The 17,500-nt window shown below is 35.8% G+C and overlaps 1 protein-coding gene across 15 annotated transcripts in view; it reads left to right on the top strand.

Moving 5' to 3' along the window:
• PTPRD (protein tyrosine phosphatase receptor type D) overlaps positions 1 to 17,500 on the top strand; it is a 481,306-nt gene that overhangs the window by 349,925 nt on the left and 113,881 nt on the right. For 6 of the 15 annotated variants that reach the window (XM_058424005.1, XM_058424007.1, XM_058424006.1 and 3 more), the window contains 6 exons: positions 379 to 960; positions 8,998 to 9,131; positions 10,385 to 10,529; positions 13,825 to 14,130; positions 15,148 to 15,341; positions 17,242 to 17,268. In XM_058424005.1, coding sequence (XP_058279988.1) covers positions 379 to 960; positions 8,998 to 9,131; positions 10,385 to 10,529; positions 13,825 to 14,130; positions 15,148 to 15,341; positions 17,242 to 17,268 — 1,388 coding nt within the window. The remainder of the gene's footprint in view (positions 1 to 378; positions 961 to 8,997; positions 9,132 to 10,384; positions 10,530 to 13,824; positions 14,131 to 15,147; positions 15,342 to 17,241; positions 17,269 to 17,500) is intronic. The other 9 variants (XM_058424010.1, XM_058424012.1, XM_058424011.1 and 6 more) reach the window with 4 other exon arrangements.

Below are 17,500 nucleotides of genomic sequence, written 5' to 3'. Positions count from 1 at the left end.
CTGTGTCTAGCGTCCAACCATCATTTCAGTCAAAGAAATGATCTTGTAATGTTGTATTTATTTATCAACAGCAGGAGCCTTAAAGAACCAGTCATTTGATTTTTAGAACTGATGGGTGTCCAAGTACCTCATTCACTGAGAAACTGGAAACAAGTGGTTCAAAAAATATCTGAAAATTCAATTGTAATTATGAATTGTCTTATAAAGATTCTTCTTCTGCATATAGTTATGAATTTATTACAGATTGTTCCTTCTTTCCATTTTGTCTTCCTCTTTTATTTTTGTTCTGTTGTTAGTCATTGTTTGGAAGCTTTTCATTCTGATAAAGAATGTCTACTGTTACATAGTGCTAACTGTATTTTTGTTATTTGTATTTAGCCTTACCCAAACCTCCTGGAACACCTGTGGTGACAGAAAGCACAGCAACTAGCATAACATTGACTTGGGATTCTGGAAACCCTGAGCCAGTTTCTTACTACATAATCCAACACAAACCCAAAAACTCTGAGGAGCCATATAAAGAAATTGATGGAGTGGCCACAACACGTTACAGCGTGGCTGGCCTAAGTCCATATTCAGAGTATGAATTTCGAGTTGTTGCTGTAAATAACATTGGGCGAGGGCCACCCAGTGAGCCTGTGTCAACAAGAACTTCAGAACAGGCACCTTCAAGTGCACCACGCAATGTACAGGCCCGTATGCTGAGTTCCACCACCATACTGGTACAGTGGGAAGAACCCGAGGAACCTAATGGCCAAATACAAGGTTATAGAGTTTATTACACGATGGACCCCACTCAACATGTCAACAATTGGATGAAGCACAATGTGGCTGACAGCCATATTACCACCATTGGGAATCTTGTACCCCAGAAAACGTACTCTGTGAAGGTTCTTGCTTTTACTTCCGTTGGGGATGGACCACTTTCTAGTGACATTCAAGTCATCACTCAAACAGGAGGTAAGCTAGCAATGAGCAGAATTTGTGGGAGAGACTTCCAGTTGAAAATGTTGCAAAAAACCTGACCTCTCAAGTATAGCCAGTTTATTCAGGCAGTCTTTGAAGATAACCTTTTTCAATTCCACAGTGCAAGTTATCTTTGCAGAGCGGAAATTACCCCTTCATGCTTTCTTTTTTCATCAGTGTCAAGAAATTTATCTGCAGTGCAACTGAAGCCTCAGGGAGACCTTTATCCTGGAGGTGGCCATATCTTACAGCTTTTTTTTGGCAGTGCTCTGTGCACTAAACCTGTTTGTCAGTAGTTCTTTGTAGATTTTTTTGAGATGTTTCTTGTGGGTTTTGGTGGGTTTTGTTTAGGTGGCAGGTAGTTCTCCTATGCCTTATCACTCTAGGGAATATTGCTTTTGGAAATTTAAAATGTATGTGTACTGCATATGTACTCAATTAGTTGGTAAGATTCTGAGAACACAGCATGAGAGTGTTAAATACAACAAATCTTTGTGTAGGATCAAGCAAGCAGATTTGTACACTTTGGATTTTTAAGTCAAATGAAACCTGCCCCTACAAAATGCATACCACAGGGTCACTATTTTCTCAGTTTATGTTTGCAGTCAGGTTCTTTTGTTTGTTTCTAAAGAACTTTTAGGTCCATGGATTAGTTTTATTAGTAAAGAACAAGCAAGCACAGTAAAAAAAAATGGTGGAAAGGTTTTTATAAAGTGTAAAGTGAGAATCTCTAGTAGAGTTAGACTGCACAAAGTTTTTTACTGTAGTAATAAGAAATAAAAGGTCCTTTTGTCTAGCATTTTATAGAAAGCTGTATGAAGTATTACGGTAGGCCAGTGATTTCCTAGAAATATATAATAGTACTTGATTTTTTTAGTATGAGAAAGTTTCTTGTTGCAGAATATAGCATCCCTCAAATTCTTAAAAATAGATCTCTAAAGTATAACTGTAGACAGTTTCATCCAGTTTTTACTTCTGCATTTTACCAATAAGCATTTAATGAAGACAGAAATTGATATATTATCCTGGAATCTTTCTAGATGTTGTGTTGCACAAAGATCTAGATGTTACTTTTTGCAGTATCTCGGCTACAGGAGTTACAAAATTTTTAGATCTTATGGTGGTAAATTAAAATGTGTCTGTGTGATTGTGCAAATGTAAATATACAGACCACAGTTTAATTTTGGCATCTGCAACCATTTTCAGAGAACTAGTTTTTGTATTGACATCTGACTTCTGATTGAATCCACATGCATAAAGCTTTTCCAAATGAAGGTTTAGTGAGCTCCTTATCTGTGTTCTCACTCACAACTGTAAACCTCTTAGATTAGCAAGTGTCTGACAGTGGCTTCCCCACTGAAGGATGAAGGAATCAAAATAATGAGCACTGAGGCTCAGCTGGACCGGCCCAAGTTACGTTACTTTCTGAGGTCACTTGAGAGAAGTAAGCATGTCCATCTGTTTCTGATTACTGTTGCAATCTGAAGAAATTGCAACAACATTAACAGTGCCAGAGGGTTTCTCAATACATTATTTCAGTTTTTAATTGTGACTGTGTTAACAAATATGAAAGAAAACAAAGAATGGGGCATACAGGAAGTGTATGTAAGCACTGATACTTTTGTTTGAAATACAAATGTTTTAAGTCATAAAAGAGATAAAAACTAAGAAAATCTAGTGAAGTTGTCCAGTTCAAGGTCTGGTTAAAAACTAGGGTATCCCCATCTCTCTCTATCCAGTAGTTTCTCTTCAGTGAACATCATAGGGAAAAAAAAACAAAACAAAAAAAAACCCCTCCTTACCCTTTTCTTCCAGTTTTGTTTTAATGTAAATCTGAATATGATTGGTTTAGTTAAAGTCTCTCAAAATTAAACACATTCTAAGTATTAAAGTGAATATAAAGTACCATTTAAGAACAAGGAAGATGGATTTAATGGAAAAATTTTAAAAGAGTTCAAATAGGAATGGGATGCTGATTACATTTGGTTGATTTTATTTTAAACGAATAACCCTGCCATTGTATTATATTTAGCTTAACCCTCACTTTGGGGATATTAGAGCATATATAAAACAAAATCTTGCTGACATGTGTGACTTACAGGCTCTGTTAGATGGTTCAGGGCTTTCCTGCCTTAAGTGTATTCTGATCTTTGGAGAGAGATTATAAAAATGAATAATTTGTTCTTAAAAAAACTGTTCAGAAGAATTTTTGTTTTCTTAGTATAGCCGAATTGGGTCTTTTTGAAAAACATGTATGAGTGGCTCCTTTCTTTGCAGGTCAGCTGAAACTCTGCTAATAGTGATATTTGGTTTTTTAATTAAAATATTGACTGGGATCTTGTAGTTTGAGGGGAAGAGAAGGATATATTTTTCAGACAACTAGACACAGAAAAAAAACCTCAAAAAAGATCCATTTTAATATTCAGTATTTTTCTTAAGCAATTGAAGGCAAAGGCATGTCCTATTGCCCATTTTTTTTCAGCAGTGCTTTCCTTATGGTAAAAATACACCATTTTAATAGATTCTGTAATTAGAAAAGAGCTGTGAAACTGAGCTTTTTGATTAAAAGTAGATCAATTTCAAAAGTTAAGAAAGTCCTTATTCTGAATTTTGGGCCAAATGATTAGATTCTGTTGAGGATGGAGTCAGGACTTGTCTATTATGTGGGTTAATTGACTTATCAAATTTTAGAATAAAGAACTATCAGTATAAGTCTAGTGCGATGCTTTTTGGTTTTGTTTTGGTGGGGCTGTTTTGGGGTTTTTGTTGTTGTTTTTTGGTTTTTTGGGGGGTGTTTGTTTGTTGGTTGGTTTTTGTTTTGGTTTGGTTTTTTGCTAGAAAACAAATTTTTTTTGTGTCCTGTTTAGCTACTCAGGACACAGTTTTCATAACTCCTTTCTGGGCTTAAACTGGTCATAAGAATGTGTACTCTGAGCAACATATTTTAATCTCTGTGTACCAGGAAAATTTAGAAATTTGAACTATCTGGGCTTGGGTTTCAATTCATTTCATTTCATTTCATTTCATTTCATTTCATTTCATTTAGTTTTTAACCTGCAAAGAGAGGATAGCTGCTGAAGGAATTAAGTAAATCTTGGTTTTGTTCTGAGCTGAGGTAGAAAGAGAGGAGAGAGATATACCAGGTCTATTGAATAGTATATTACTGAAAAAAGGGAGAGAGGAGAAAATGAATAAATATTCAAGGAAATGAATGTGTGCACCTGTTAGCATATGTTTCCCTAGAAAAAACTTAAAATGCAAAATGTACTATTAGTTGCAAATGAAGGATTCTTTATGATTTGAAGACTGAGGTTTATTACAGTTATAAAAGGCTGATGCTTTGAACATAGGAAGAAAGATAGTAATGAGAAAGTTAAGTATCTGGCTTGCAGGGCACATAAATGGAGCCTTAGATTCAACAAAATTAATGTTTCTGGAGTTCTTAATGGCAAATGAAGATTAGAAGTTCAGAGAAAGAGTTGGTAGCAAGGAAGTTCCGTTCTGTGTTGTAGCAAACTAGCTACTTCACCAGACATTTAAATTTTTGTGAACATATGAACAGGGAAACCTGATGTCTCTGAAACTCTGCAGTCCTAAACTAGTCTCTTTTTGAAGCATTTAATGAAATTTACTTCCACAAAGTCTTCCAAAAGAGTTGTGAGCATGTAGCTAGAAACTCAACTCAAAGCAAGAAAGCATGTGGGAGAATCACAGAATGTTTAGGGTTGGAAGGGACATCTGGAGATCATCCAGTCCAACTCCTCTGCCAAGGCAGGGTCATCTGGAGCAGGTGACAAAGAACACATCCAGGTGGGTTTTGAATGTTGCCAGAGAGGGAAACACCACAGCCTCCCTGGGCAGCCTGTTCCAGTGCTCTGCCACGCTCAATATAAAGAAGTTCTTTCTCAGGTTGAGGAGAAACTTCTTGTGGTTTAAGGTATGGTCACTTTTTCAACTCCGGGCACCACTGGAAAGAGTCTGCCACTGTCCTTGTGGCACCCCCCCTTGAGATACATATATTGATGCTGAGGTGGAGTGTAGGACAGTTTTTTAACTGACTTAAATTCTAAAATTTCCATCAAGGGGTATTTCTGGTCAAGTAGGAAAGACTATTTCAGCTTTTGAATAACTCCCCTGCTCTCAATGCACAGGTAACTTTTGTTAAGTGTTTTAGTCTCTATTTTACTTCATTTAAATACTAACATGATGAGTTCAGTATTGTGGATCTTACGCTTAGACACTGATAATTTATCTCTTCACTGTATTCACTAGCAATTCAGACGAGTCCAGGTGATCTCTGTCTTCAGGACTGACTACCACATTTTATTCTCTGGGGTCCCACTATGACAGTTAGATAATATTTGAAGAAAACAATTTATGGATTTCTGATTACTTTTCACGTAATATACAATGTGGGTTTTTAAAATCTAAAATGTTAATCTAAAATAGTTAATTATTTTGAGTGCTATGGTTCTTTGATACTGCAGAGCTACAAACATTAGCTATCTTCAGACTCATTTGAAGAGGTTTTTTCAGTTGTAGCAGAGAGTGCAGTGCACATATTACCCATTTCATTTTGTATGTTACCCATTCTGGTTTTTAATTATATTGTATTAGGACTTGTTTTTTCAAAAAATACCTGTATTGTTTATGAAGCAACAACTCTCAAACGCAGTAGCTCTTCAGTTGTAAGAGTTCCTCTGTAGAGTTTCATGCTTCTTTCGGAGAAATCAGAAGCATAAATCCTTAGCCCCTTTAGGCTCCCTACTGATTTTAAATTCTCTTGATTGATCTATTGTTCTTTGCAAAGCTGATTTCTTATCATTGAGTTTTTGAACTCATTGATTTTACTCAAGCTATGTATTTCACCCTAGCAATGTCATGGGGCCCTTTCTATACTGGACACTCTCCTCTTTTTCCATTATTACTTGCAAACCCAGCATGATCCTGGATTAGTTTTCTGGTTACCTCAGCCAGCTGAAGAGCTGTGCAGGGAACTAAAGTGCTTTTCTGAGGTCTGATTTTATGGTCCAGAACCCTGTTCTGGCACTTTAATCAGGAATGGAGATAAAATCACATATGCAGGACAAAGTCCAGCAATCTGTGTTTGTTCCTGCTTATCCAATAATAAACATGGAGGAATAGGAAAGTGAAAATGTAGAAGGTGATGTGAAGCTATGGAAAAAGTAGTTGTGGGCTTTGTTCTTTGGTTTTTAATTGCATTGTAGTCTTTCATTGTGTGTACTGCCTAAGATATAAGAAAGAAAAGATTAACTTGGAGTGCATGGAAGTTAGGGGTTTTAATGTACTTTTGTGGAGTATATTGCCCTCAGAACAGAAAAGACAGCATTAAGAGAATGGTCATGCAAAACCATCCCATTTAGTGGGCTGCCCATGTACAGTACTAATATGGAGTTAAATTTGATGTGTGGCATTAAAAACACTTGCATAAGAGTATAAAGCCCACTTGCATACACTTTGCAGTTTCTCTAGGCTTTTTTCTCTCTCTGAAGGAGACCAGTAGCTTCTATCAGGTCCATCTTGGCTTAGCTCCCATGAGCCACTGAAGATTTTTTTGGACATGTATTCTAGGCATAAATCCTAAGTAGTTTAAAAGTTAATTGTTCCACTTCCTTAACCAGTACTTTTCCTTTGATACTGAGTTCCATACGTGAGTTTGTTAGCAATGAAGCATGTTTAGTTTCTGTTATTTTGGTTTTGTTTTCTTTCTTCTTCCTCTTCTCTTATCTCTTTGGAGCAATGCAGATTTCCCTGTTACCTTTTTCTTCTGTCAGTGTATTCAGCATCAGAGTTGCCTAACTGTGCTTAAAAAAATCTGAGGGGAAACTAGATTTTGAAGCCAGATATTATTTTGACAAACAGCATTTGGAAAAGTTCAATTAGCCATCAGCTTGTCTTGTAAAATGATTGAATTGCAGACCTAAGATGACAAAGAATTAGGGTTTTTTTTAAAAGGAATACTTGGAGAATGAGGGTCTTAAAACATGTAGAGAGACAGGAAATACTCTTACTTCTCCATCTGCTGCCATATTTATCATAACAGATGGTACCAGCCTTCAAATGAGTCACTTGACTGATCATTTACTATTACTGCCTGGCTGTGTTCTACTTCATGTATCCATACATTAAGTACAGATCATAGCATCACAGGACAATTCAGTCTGTCAGGATGATTATCTGAGGAGGTATCCAGTCACAGCCACTGCCCAGAGCAGGCTCAGCTCTGGAATCAGACGAGTTTCTTAGAGCTGCACCCACTTGATGTGTAAAGCCCACCAGGTCCAAACTCCTTGGGCCCTGGCTGCATTTCTGGGTTGTCCTGAGCCTCTCATGTTTCAGCTTGTGCCATTGCCTCTCACCTGCCACACTGTGTGAAGAGCTTGGCTGCACCTCTTCCATGCCTTCTGTCACTGCTGTTGAATGCCATCTTTTCTCCCAGCTGAACCATTGCCAGCACTGCAGCCTCTCCTTACAAAATTAGAATCTGTCACAAATACTTAGCTGATGTTTCCTGTAATGGTTCCCAGTACTTTGGGATCATTTCCTCTTTGCACTTTGCAGGACCCAGGCAGTGGTCTAGTTTTAGACCAGACACCTTTTAGAAAAACATCTAATTAGTCCTGTCCCTTTTTATTCCTGTAAAAGAGTTGGTCTCCTGTTACTGTCGCTCACTCGTTTTAAAAAAAAAAAAAAAAAACAAAAAAAAGGTAGAGACTTTCACTGTCTACCCAGGAGCTTGAATATGTACCTCATGTAGAAAGTTTCTGTTTGTTGAAAGTTAGGTATCAAGTCTGTACCAGAATACATAAGGGCGGTGTTCTCCTCGAATTGATATTCTGTAGAAGTCTGTGGAAGATAAAAATCAAAATACCAAATTATTTTAACTGTTTGCTCTCTGAGGTTTTTAGGTCTTTTACTGTACTAAAGGAACATACTTGTAATGCTGTAATAGAATTCTTCCCTGATAAATGTTTGTGAAACCATCATCATTGTCACATCCTACTTCTTATACCTGTTCTCAGTGTGTGCTAAGAAGTATATCTTTTTATTTCTCCCCTAAAAAAGGGGCATGTCACTTTTTGTTCTTGAACAGCTAGAGATGCTGTGGAAAACTGTTCTATGCCTTATCAATGGCACTATTAACTGAAAGGAATGTTTTAGAGCTTGGGTGCCAAAACTATTGTACACAATCCAAGGATATAGTGATGTTTTGCTGTCTTTTCCTAGTCAGCCTTATCATTTGCTTTACATTTGAAGAAGTAAATTAGGATAACATTTAGGGTGGACAATTTCTGTTACCTTTGCACAAGGTATAGCAGAGAATGTTCTTGACTAGTGCAATCAAAAGTGCATTTTGCTTCTTGCAGTTAGGAAGTGTTGTCAGTAGGAATTCAACTATATTCTTAAAGATATCAGTCATTAAAGGGTAGAAATACGTCACTTAAGGAGAAATTAGTTGAATATCTCTTCACTGGATTATAACTACTTTAGGTTAAACAAGCTGGGTATTGTATGTGCCTGTCTTCTTAAAGACCAGGATGTGTTTACTATCTTTCATTTATGAGCTGAGAAAAAAAAAAAGTACCTGGAAATGCATGTAATAATTTTAACACTTTATTCTAGACTATTTCAGCTAATCATATGTTCTATCAGCATTTCTCATGCACACACAAATATATAGATGTATATATTTAGCATTTCACACATAGGTTATTAGATTGCTGGTATTCATCACCAGTCATCTCTTCAATTGCATTTCAGTTCTGTTTGCTTCATTTACACTGCAAAAACATTTATTTGAAAGCCTTGATAATTTTTAACCTGTGAATTAAATACATCAATATTCTTTTTCTGTGCATAAATTTGTTTCATAGTGAATAAACTAGTTTAAGTTCAGTAAGATAAATAAAAGTAATATTGAATGCCATACTTGGATAATATTTTAAAAGATTTGAAAGCATCCAAGTATCCAAATAAATAATCGGCAATGCTGCTCAACCTTTTCTTTAGTGCCTGGTCAACCACTGAACTTCAAAGCAGAACCTGAGTCTGAAACAAGCATACTGCTTTCCTGGACACCTCCACGGTCTGATACCATTTCCAGCTATGAACTGGTTTACAAAGATGGGGAACATGGGGAGGAAGTAAGTTGCAAGATTGTATATATTTTTAATGAACGTGGATAAGTTGGACATAAAATGTGGCAATGGTTTAAATTTTGTGTTTTAGTAACTTGCTTTAGTAGAATTGCCTAGATATTTAGGTTTGTTAAGCCCAGCAGTTAGCCTGGTGACAGACTGAAAGTGCATAAACAGCAGAAAATGTCAGTGGTTACCAGCCAGTGGAATTTTGTTGTAGACAGCAATGAATCCTCCACAGAAACTTCATCCAGTTTCAAACACTTGATTATGTCTCTCTGAGCCTGTTTCTCTATAAAGGCTTGGAAGCAAAAATGTTTGGGGACATTTTGTGGACCCATCAAGCCTTTTTTGAACTTACACCTGAACTTTGAAATGTATTTTCAGCCTTAGATATTTTTTGTTTCTCTGTGCCATTGTGTAAGAGAATTCCCAAGCTTTTCTAATCTTTCAGTAATAACTGAGAAGAAAACAGGAGGTTCTTTCTAAAGTTTAAAACCTACTATAGACTTTTTCTGTACCATTTCTTCATAAAGAATTTTCAGTTTATGGGCCTCTATTGTGTTTGTGCCATAAACTTTAGAATAAAGTGTACTTCTCGTGGGGAAAATGCCGTATTTCCAGGTGTCACAGGGAAAAGAAAGAGGCCAGGAGTCTCAGAAGGGCACGGGAGATTATCACCTTCACTGGTTTATCCTTAATCTTCAAGCCACTGCTGATGCTTCAGCTGAATTTATGTTTATGGCAACTTCACACATATACTGTGAATTCATAGGTTTATTTTGTGGAAGGGGGCCAGGTCTGTATTTCACTTCCAAATAGGATGCAGTCTGCTCCTTAATAAGTAACCCTGTAGAAGAATTTGCTTTTAATATTTTGAATACAAATTTGACTACAAGGTTAAACCCAAGATAACATACACTATAAAATCACTGCCGTAAAAGACAGTTATAGGTAAGGCTTTGTTCATGTGGAATTGCCTTTCATATATATAGCTATTTGTTCCTCAAACGGTCAAGCTTCTTTTGTGGCTCTGAGTTTCACCTGTTAAACTGCTGACTTTAAAAAAATAGTTTATTAATGTTTGTCAAAAGTGACATAATCAGTTTTGGTTTAGTTTAGTTTGGTTTTGTTCTGCTTTTTTTTCTTGAATTTAAGCTTTTCTCTATGGTTTTATCCCAGCATAAAAGCTTACAGGTGATGTATGGAATTTAGTCTCTGAATACTAACCAAGACATTCTCTTACTATCTACCCTTAGCAACGGGTTTCCACTGAACCTACCACATCGTATCGCCTGCAAGGCTTAAGGCCAAACAGCCTGTACTTGTTCCGCCTAGCTGCACGGTCTCCTCAGGGCCTGGGTGCTTCAACAGCAGAAATCTCAGCGAGAACCATGCAGTCAAGTAGGTGTCTTTCCTTGAAATATTTATTTTCTTTGTTTCTGTTTCTCAAAGAGATTAATCTCAGTTGCCCAGGTAGGCAGAAACAGAGAAAAAAAGCAAAATACAATATTCATGTTGCTTGATACAGTGAAAGAATGCTTAAAATGTATATATATGAGGTCTATTGTGATCAAATTAATATAGGTATGGCTTTTACATAGCTTCATAAAACAACCCAAATAAACCAGTGTCTAAGGAAGCAATGTAATGTTGGCATAGTAAAATTTTATTTTATAATAAGGTGAAATGTGGTATCATGCAATAGGTGTACATTAATAACAGTCCTTAACCAATAAAGTTCTACCTCCCCAGTCTGCACATTCCCTGGGTTGTTTCTGCATTATCTCCCTGAAGTGCAATAATTTGTAGAGTGGATCAGGATGAATATTTTAGACTGTACTAGATATTTCTTAACAACTCTTCTGTAGTATCTTACTGTTCTGATTTTGTTCAGTTTTCTTAATCTGGGCTTTTTATGATATTCAGTCATTTTCCACCTGGATAAAAAGAGTTTGAGATGTGAAAACTTGTCAGGGTCTTGTATATACACCTTAAAACATTAAAATAAGGCTTAACTAAAACAATCAGCTATTCAGCAATAACATCCAGGACGATTATTCTTGCCTGGTAAGATGTGCTTTCCTGACAGTTTGGATTACAATGTGTCATTGAAAAACTTAGTACAATTCTATTTGTATTTGTTTTAAATTAAATTGCCTCTTCTTAAAGCAGGATTATTCAAAACAGAAAAATCAGTTTCTCAATTGACATGTCTTTTTAATATTGCAGTCATGACATCTGATTACACAATTGTTCCTTGTTAGTATTATACATTAATATCAATTAGTGTGACTGGAGACACAGTGCTGCTCACCTTTAAGCAAAGCTAAATGTGTTTCTGAAGCGTTTATAAGGCACTTAGAATGAACATAAAAAATAATATAACACGTTTAGTTTTAGATACAGTGGCAAGGCAACTTTTCAGTTTAGTAATTCAGAATGAATGATTTGATTAAGAAATAGGTATTCATTTATTCTGGGAGCCATTTCAACTATCTAGAATGCTCATTAACTTATTCTTGGTTAAGATTGCTTAGACTGCATACAAAATAAACTAGGAGCTGAGGCTACGTGTTTCATATATAAGCACATTGCCATTTTTCTTCTTGAATATAGGAATATGTTATGTTTTGCTCAGCCTTATGTCTCTTCAGATAGTAGCAAAATCCAGTTGATTTCAGTGGTCAGATCCAAGTTATTTGCTGCAAAGGTTACTTCCTTTTTTTTTTTTTTTTTTTTTTTTTTTTTTTTTTTTTTTTTTTAAATGTGCAATTAAGGAAAAATATGTCTCTATTAATAAAACTGGTTAAATTAGCCTTAGTTACATAAGTGCAATATTTTACATTTTCAGAGTATAATGGATTAAAAATTACTAAATTTCTGTGATTTTATTAACAATATTCACCAGAATGTACTAATGCCTTTCATCTTGGTATCAGAGGATGATGCTGCAGGGATTTATTTCCTTTCTGTAAGACCCTTAAGGGAAATTTTACATGTATTTTACTTCCTGCACAAGTTAATAGTAGAAGGGGAGCCATTTGATTTGAGTACTTTATTATCGAATTAGTCCATAAAAATAACCCCAAATGTGTTAATTCTCATCTGTTCTTCTGTCCACCTCCTCTAGTTAATCGAAATACTAGTAAATTCCCTCCTATCTTTCCTTTGGAGGAGCAGTGTACCATACTGAGTAAAAAGCCATTGATCCCTCTAGAAAGAGGTGTAGGGAACCAAAAGATACATGCATAAATGCAGTAAGTCACAGCAGGGTCCTAGGCTTTCCCTGTTGTTAATTTTGTTTGATGTCACTATTACGAGTATGTATAAGTATCCATTTGTTTCTTTTTTCCCTTAAGAAATGGGAAGAAAAGGTGTAGAGGGGGTTGTAAAGGGGAATAAAGGTCATGCACACAATTTTATGTTTTTCTTACAAGACAGGTGGCAGAAATAGGAAAGGAGCTCACATCCTCTCCTTCTGCCAGTGAGTTTGAATTACGGCTCCTTTTTTTTGGTGCTCTGAATGATCTGCTAGTAAGCATAGATTCTGATAAGTCAAAGTGCATTTAAGCACACGGGTGCATACCAAACTTTCAGTATTTGATTTGCCTCACTGAAAGCAGCGGAATGGCATGCATGCTTAAATGCTCTGAAGCTTGGAAAAGGTAAATACGCTAACACAGTCCTTTGAGAACAATTGAGTAAAGGTGAGCATTTCTGCTCTGGAAGACTGGTGATGTTGGCAGGAGATGAAACAAAGTCAGAAACTGACATTCTGATGTGCTGAGCTTGTAAACTCACTTTGTAAAATGAATACCTGCTTTCTTTGTTGTTTGGGGTAGATTTTTTTTTTTTTTTCAGTAGTAATATACATTACTGGTAGGAATAATTCTTTGCTAGCAAAGGTATCTTCAAGAGGAGTTACAAATATATAACTGACAGCTGATCTAGGGTAAGTACAAGTTACAGTCAGAATCAACAAGCCTGTCACTTTCTCCTGGTAGGTAAATCTTTGACTAAGACTTTCTTCATCTTCTATGGACTGCATGCTCACAGTATATTAGCTACAATAAAGGTTTCAGTAAATGCTTTCAATTTAAATATATTTTATGGTTGACTTGTGTCAGGCAGACTCATTAAAAAAGAAGGTAATTTGTTTATGAGAGTTAGGCTGCAAAAATGGCAACCTATGGAGCAATTTCTAGCAATTATTGCAAGTTTTTAGGAGTTCTGTAAAAAGAGATTTTCTTTCTTAAGGAAAGTAAAGCCACTTAAAGGGGATGTCAAAATTTGTAAGTAAATACATGTCATGTATTATTTGAAATGCTATAGCTTGCACTAATTGCAAGGATTATAAAGATAGATCAGTAGTCATAGAAGTATCACGTTTTTGTTTTATTACAAGAAGAATTTTAATTACAGGTAGGTAATATTATTTTGAGGCTTCATTTTCATATATTTCCCCTACATCCATTTTCACCATTTAGTTCACCTGTTCATTTTCAGTTTTCTCATGTTAATAAGCCAAGGTGCATATGATAATCTGATGTTTTGCTTTTTTGAGTTTCTACATTTTTGTTTATTTATTATTTTCATTTGGTTCTCTTTTATTTATTTTTATTTTTTCTTTTGTTCATTTTTTTCAATCACTTCTATCCTTCACTCAATTCCTCCTTTAACGCACTACTGAAATTAGAGCCATCAGCTCCTCCTCAAGACATTAGTTGCACAAGCCCCAGCTCCACTAGCATTTTGGTAAGTTGGAAACCTCCACCGGTGGAAAAACAGAATGGCATTATCACTGCGTACTCCATCAAGTACATTGGGATTGATGGAGAAGATGTCAAGGCCCATGAAATTTTGGGAATTTCCTCGGATAGTAGCCAGTACCTTTTGGAACAGCTGGAAAAATGGACTGAGTACCGGATCTCTGTGACTGCTCACACTGATGTTGGACCTGGCCCAGAGAGCTTAGCAGTATTGATTCGGACAGATGAAGATGGTATGTTGCCTCCACTACATCAGTTTGCACCTCTATGACTGTCATCTGCTGTCTTTTGTATAGGCTAACAGTAATTTTTTCTGCTCCTCTTTTTTTTCCCCAAATGTAACCAAATATTATCATTGTTTGAGCTTTTTAATCAAAGACTGTTCTTTCTACACCATTTTTCTATTTGGTATTTTTGTATTCTTCTATCAGAAAATAATTTTTTTTGCAAGTGACATGAATCTCTTGCTCCTTTGAGCCCACATATATCCTTCTTGCTCCTCCTTTAATGAAAAATATCTCTTAGGGAAAAAAACTTTCTACCTTTTCCTTGATTTTACAGTCATTGTCATTTCTAAACAGCTATGTCTATAAACTTTTTTTCAGATCTTGGTTTTTTGGTTGTTTGTTTTTGTTTTTTGGGATTTTTTTAACTGCTTTCTTCTTCCATAATGTGCTTTTTGGTTTGAGGGTTTTTTTGAGGTTGTGGGGTTTTTTGTTGGCTTTTTCTTAGTTTTGTTTTTTGATCTTGGAAAACTGATGCTCCACGCATTTTCTTTTCTTCCAATCTTGAAAGTGACAGAAGACAGCCTTGTAATCAGCCTCCTTTTTATCCCGAGGAAAAAACAAACCAAAATAAAACATAGAACTTGACAAACGAAAGAAAAGGGAATTTTTTTTTTTTAATTTTTTGTGGTTTTGTTATTATAGTATTATTATTTCAATGATTAAAATATCTCTTTGTATTATAATGCTTTGAATCTCAAAGCATCTTCCTTGGCTTTTGTACATTTTTACATGTTTTTCTATTTCTCTAATACTCCTTTTTCTTCCATTTTTTTGCATCAGTCATGTTTTTTGATCTTTTCACTGAAAGTTAGAGCAGATTTGTTGAGCACTTTCATTTGCTGAATGATTTGTATTCTTCAAAGACAACATAGTGAGTCTGCCCTTTCTTAAAAAAAAAAAAAGCAAAAGACATGGGTGGGACAGGTGGCTGTAATTCTCTTCTATCCAATGATGTTGTTCCAGTTCCTAGTGGTCCTCCTCGCAAAGTCGAGGTAGAGGCTGTCAACTCTACTGCTGTTAAAGTGTCATGGCGCTCACCTGTGCCCAATAAGCAGCACGGTCAGATACGAGGATACCAGGTCCACTACGTGAGGATGGAAAATGGAGAGCCAAAGGGTCAGCCCATGCTAAAGGACATCATGCTGGCAGATGCACAGGTACACTCCATTCTTTTCTTGGTCAGAGTGAAAACGTTTCATTTACCAAAGAGCAGTCTAAAACTGCCTTTTAGTTTTGAGGGTCTTTTTTCTTTCTATTTACCAGTCTAATAGCTAGAATTTTTTGTCTCTGTGTTAAAAACTTTTTTTTCAGAATACTTGCATTTAAAGGTTCATGGGCCAAAATAAGACACTTTGTTCTCTATTGATCTGCAGCTGAATGCTATGTCATTATTCTGATTCTGTTAAACCTGGAGACTTACCTATACTCTGAAGTTCTAAAGCATCAAGGTGATCTGATCCAGGTCAAAGTCAGTGTAGTAAACTGTGAATGGCTTGATCCACCCATCTCCTATTTCATTGCTTCAGTGGACAGCCTAGAATCATTAGAAGCCAGTGTTAGCCTGTTACAGTGTGTCTCTGGTTAGCTTGTACACAATTTCCTACACATTTTAGAAGAAATTAATGTTCTAAATGCAACTTTGGAAACGCGGAGGTATTATGCACTTTTCATTATGCACATCAGGAACTTTATTAAAATTAAGAACTTAGTTTAAATAGATACATAGTTATTTATATTGCAAAATTTACCATCTGTTTTAGAAATTATGAAATTATGAGATAATGAAAACATCCGGTTTAAAAATCTTCTCAGACTAGGATTTTACTTGATTGAGATATATCAGTACTCCGTAAAACTTTAAAGCTTTAATCTGTAAAGCTTCTGACACTGAAAGAGTCACCCTGTGGAAAACTATTAATCCATTAGACATGTCTCATTGCTAGCTCACAGTTTATGACTGGATTGACTGGAAATAAAAAGAAATTATTAACCTAAATCAAAGAGTAAAATCTGTTTTGTAAGCATTTTATGTGGGTAAACAAATGGCCGGGGAGGGAGGGAGTGTTGCCTTTTTTTTGTCCTTTCCAGTCTTAGTTCTGAATTTCAGAGTTGCAGAAACCTCTTTGGAGAGTAAGTCCCCTACACCTGCGTTTTGCTCATGACCCAATTTGCAAAATAATGTGTTTGTTTCTGGAGGATTTTGCTGCCAGTACTTACTTTCCTATTTTGGAAAACATGGTGTTCTTACGGTTTAAATTCAGTGGAGATGAAGATGAAAGTAGATCAGGAAGTGGGAAGGGAAAGAGAAAAGGGAGAGGAGATGGAAAAGGACATGCTAGTGTGCTTTGGTTCTCCTCCTCCTTTCACAAATTTTTACTTCCAACCACTCTGTGGTAGGGGACTGAAATGATTTTAAGCACTAAAAGGTCAATAACTTGAGACTGGATGAGATATTAGATATTTTGTCATAAAGACAAAAGTTGTATTTCTTCTTTTGTCAAGTTTAGTTTTGACTTGGCCACTTGCCACTGTTTCACGAAGGGTAGTCAGCTCCTTTCTCTTCCCACCTCTCCTTCCTGCCTATAGTACTTCTATGATACATGTGATCAAGGCTTGTGCAGGGATGAGGACCTTGATGGTAAAATATTAGCATGATTTCAAGACTTAATGCATTGATTTAGTTTAGGAAACAGAAATATAAAGCCTGGTAACATGATTAAATAAACCAGGTAGCCTTTAATTCTGCCTTGGTAACTTTCAATAAAAACTACTATAAAGTAGTAATACATGGTACAAGAGAATTCATTACTTCTTGTATTTGTCAGTGAAAGAGAAGTAGCTGGATTTTAGGGAAAACAGAAATGGAATTAAAAGTGCCTGGTTTGATTTCATTAACCAAATTTCCTGTGATTTTACATGGATAATTTGAACTGTACATGACTTTTCAGACATCTTTCATATTAATTTTACTCTAAAGAAGAAGACTTTATCTCAACCAGGCTACAAATCTCCTTATTTCTTTTGTTTTTCCTTTCATCTTCCTTTACTTTAAATTAGTGGGAATATGATGATACTACTGAACATGTAAGTACTTTTTACTAGGAGGAAAAAAAAATTGTTTGTTTGGGTTGTGATTTTTTTGTCTTGCTTGTTTGCTTGTAGCATTGTATGATTTTGATTTGGATTAGAGTTTTTTTGTGCTTTCTTTGAGTTTGTTTTTGGTTTTGTTTTGCAGGGTGTTTTTTGTCATTTGCACAAATGCATGTTCCTAACATCAAAGGTTTTCTCTTATGATACATTTTTCCTCTTTTTCTTT

Source organism: Hirundo rustica, chromosome Z (assembly GCF_015227805.2).
Source record: "Hirundo rustica isolate bHirRus1 chromosome Z, bHirRus1.pri.v3, whole genome shotgun sequence".
NCBI classification, from domain to species: Eukaryota; Metazoa; Chordata; class Aves; order Passeriformes; family Hirundinidae; genus Hirundo; species Hirundo rustica.
Note: the sequence above shows the minus strand (reverse complement) of the source record. Positions and strands in the feature narration are given on the sequence as shown.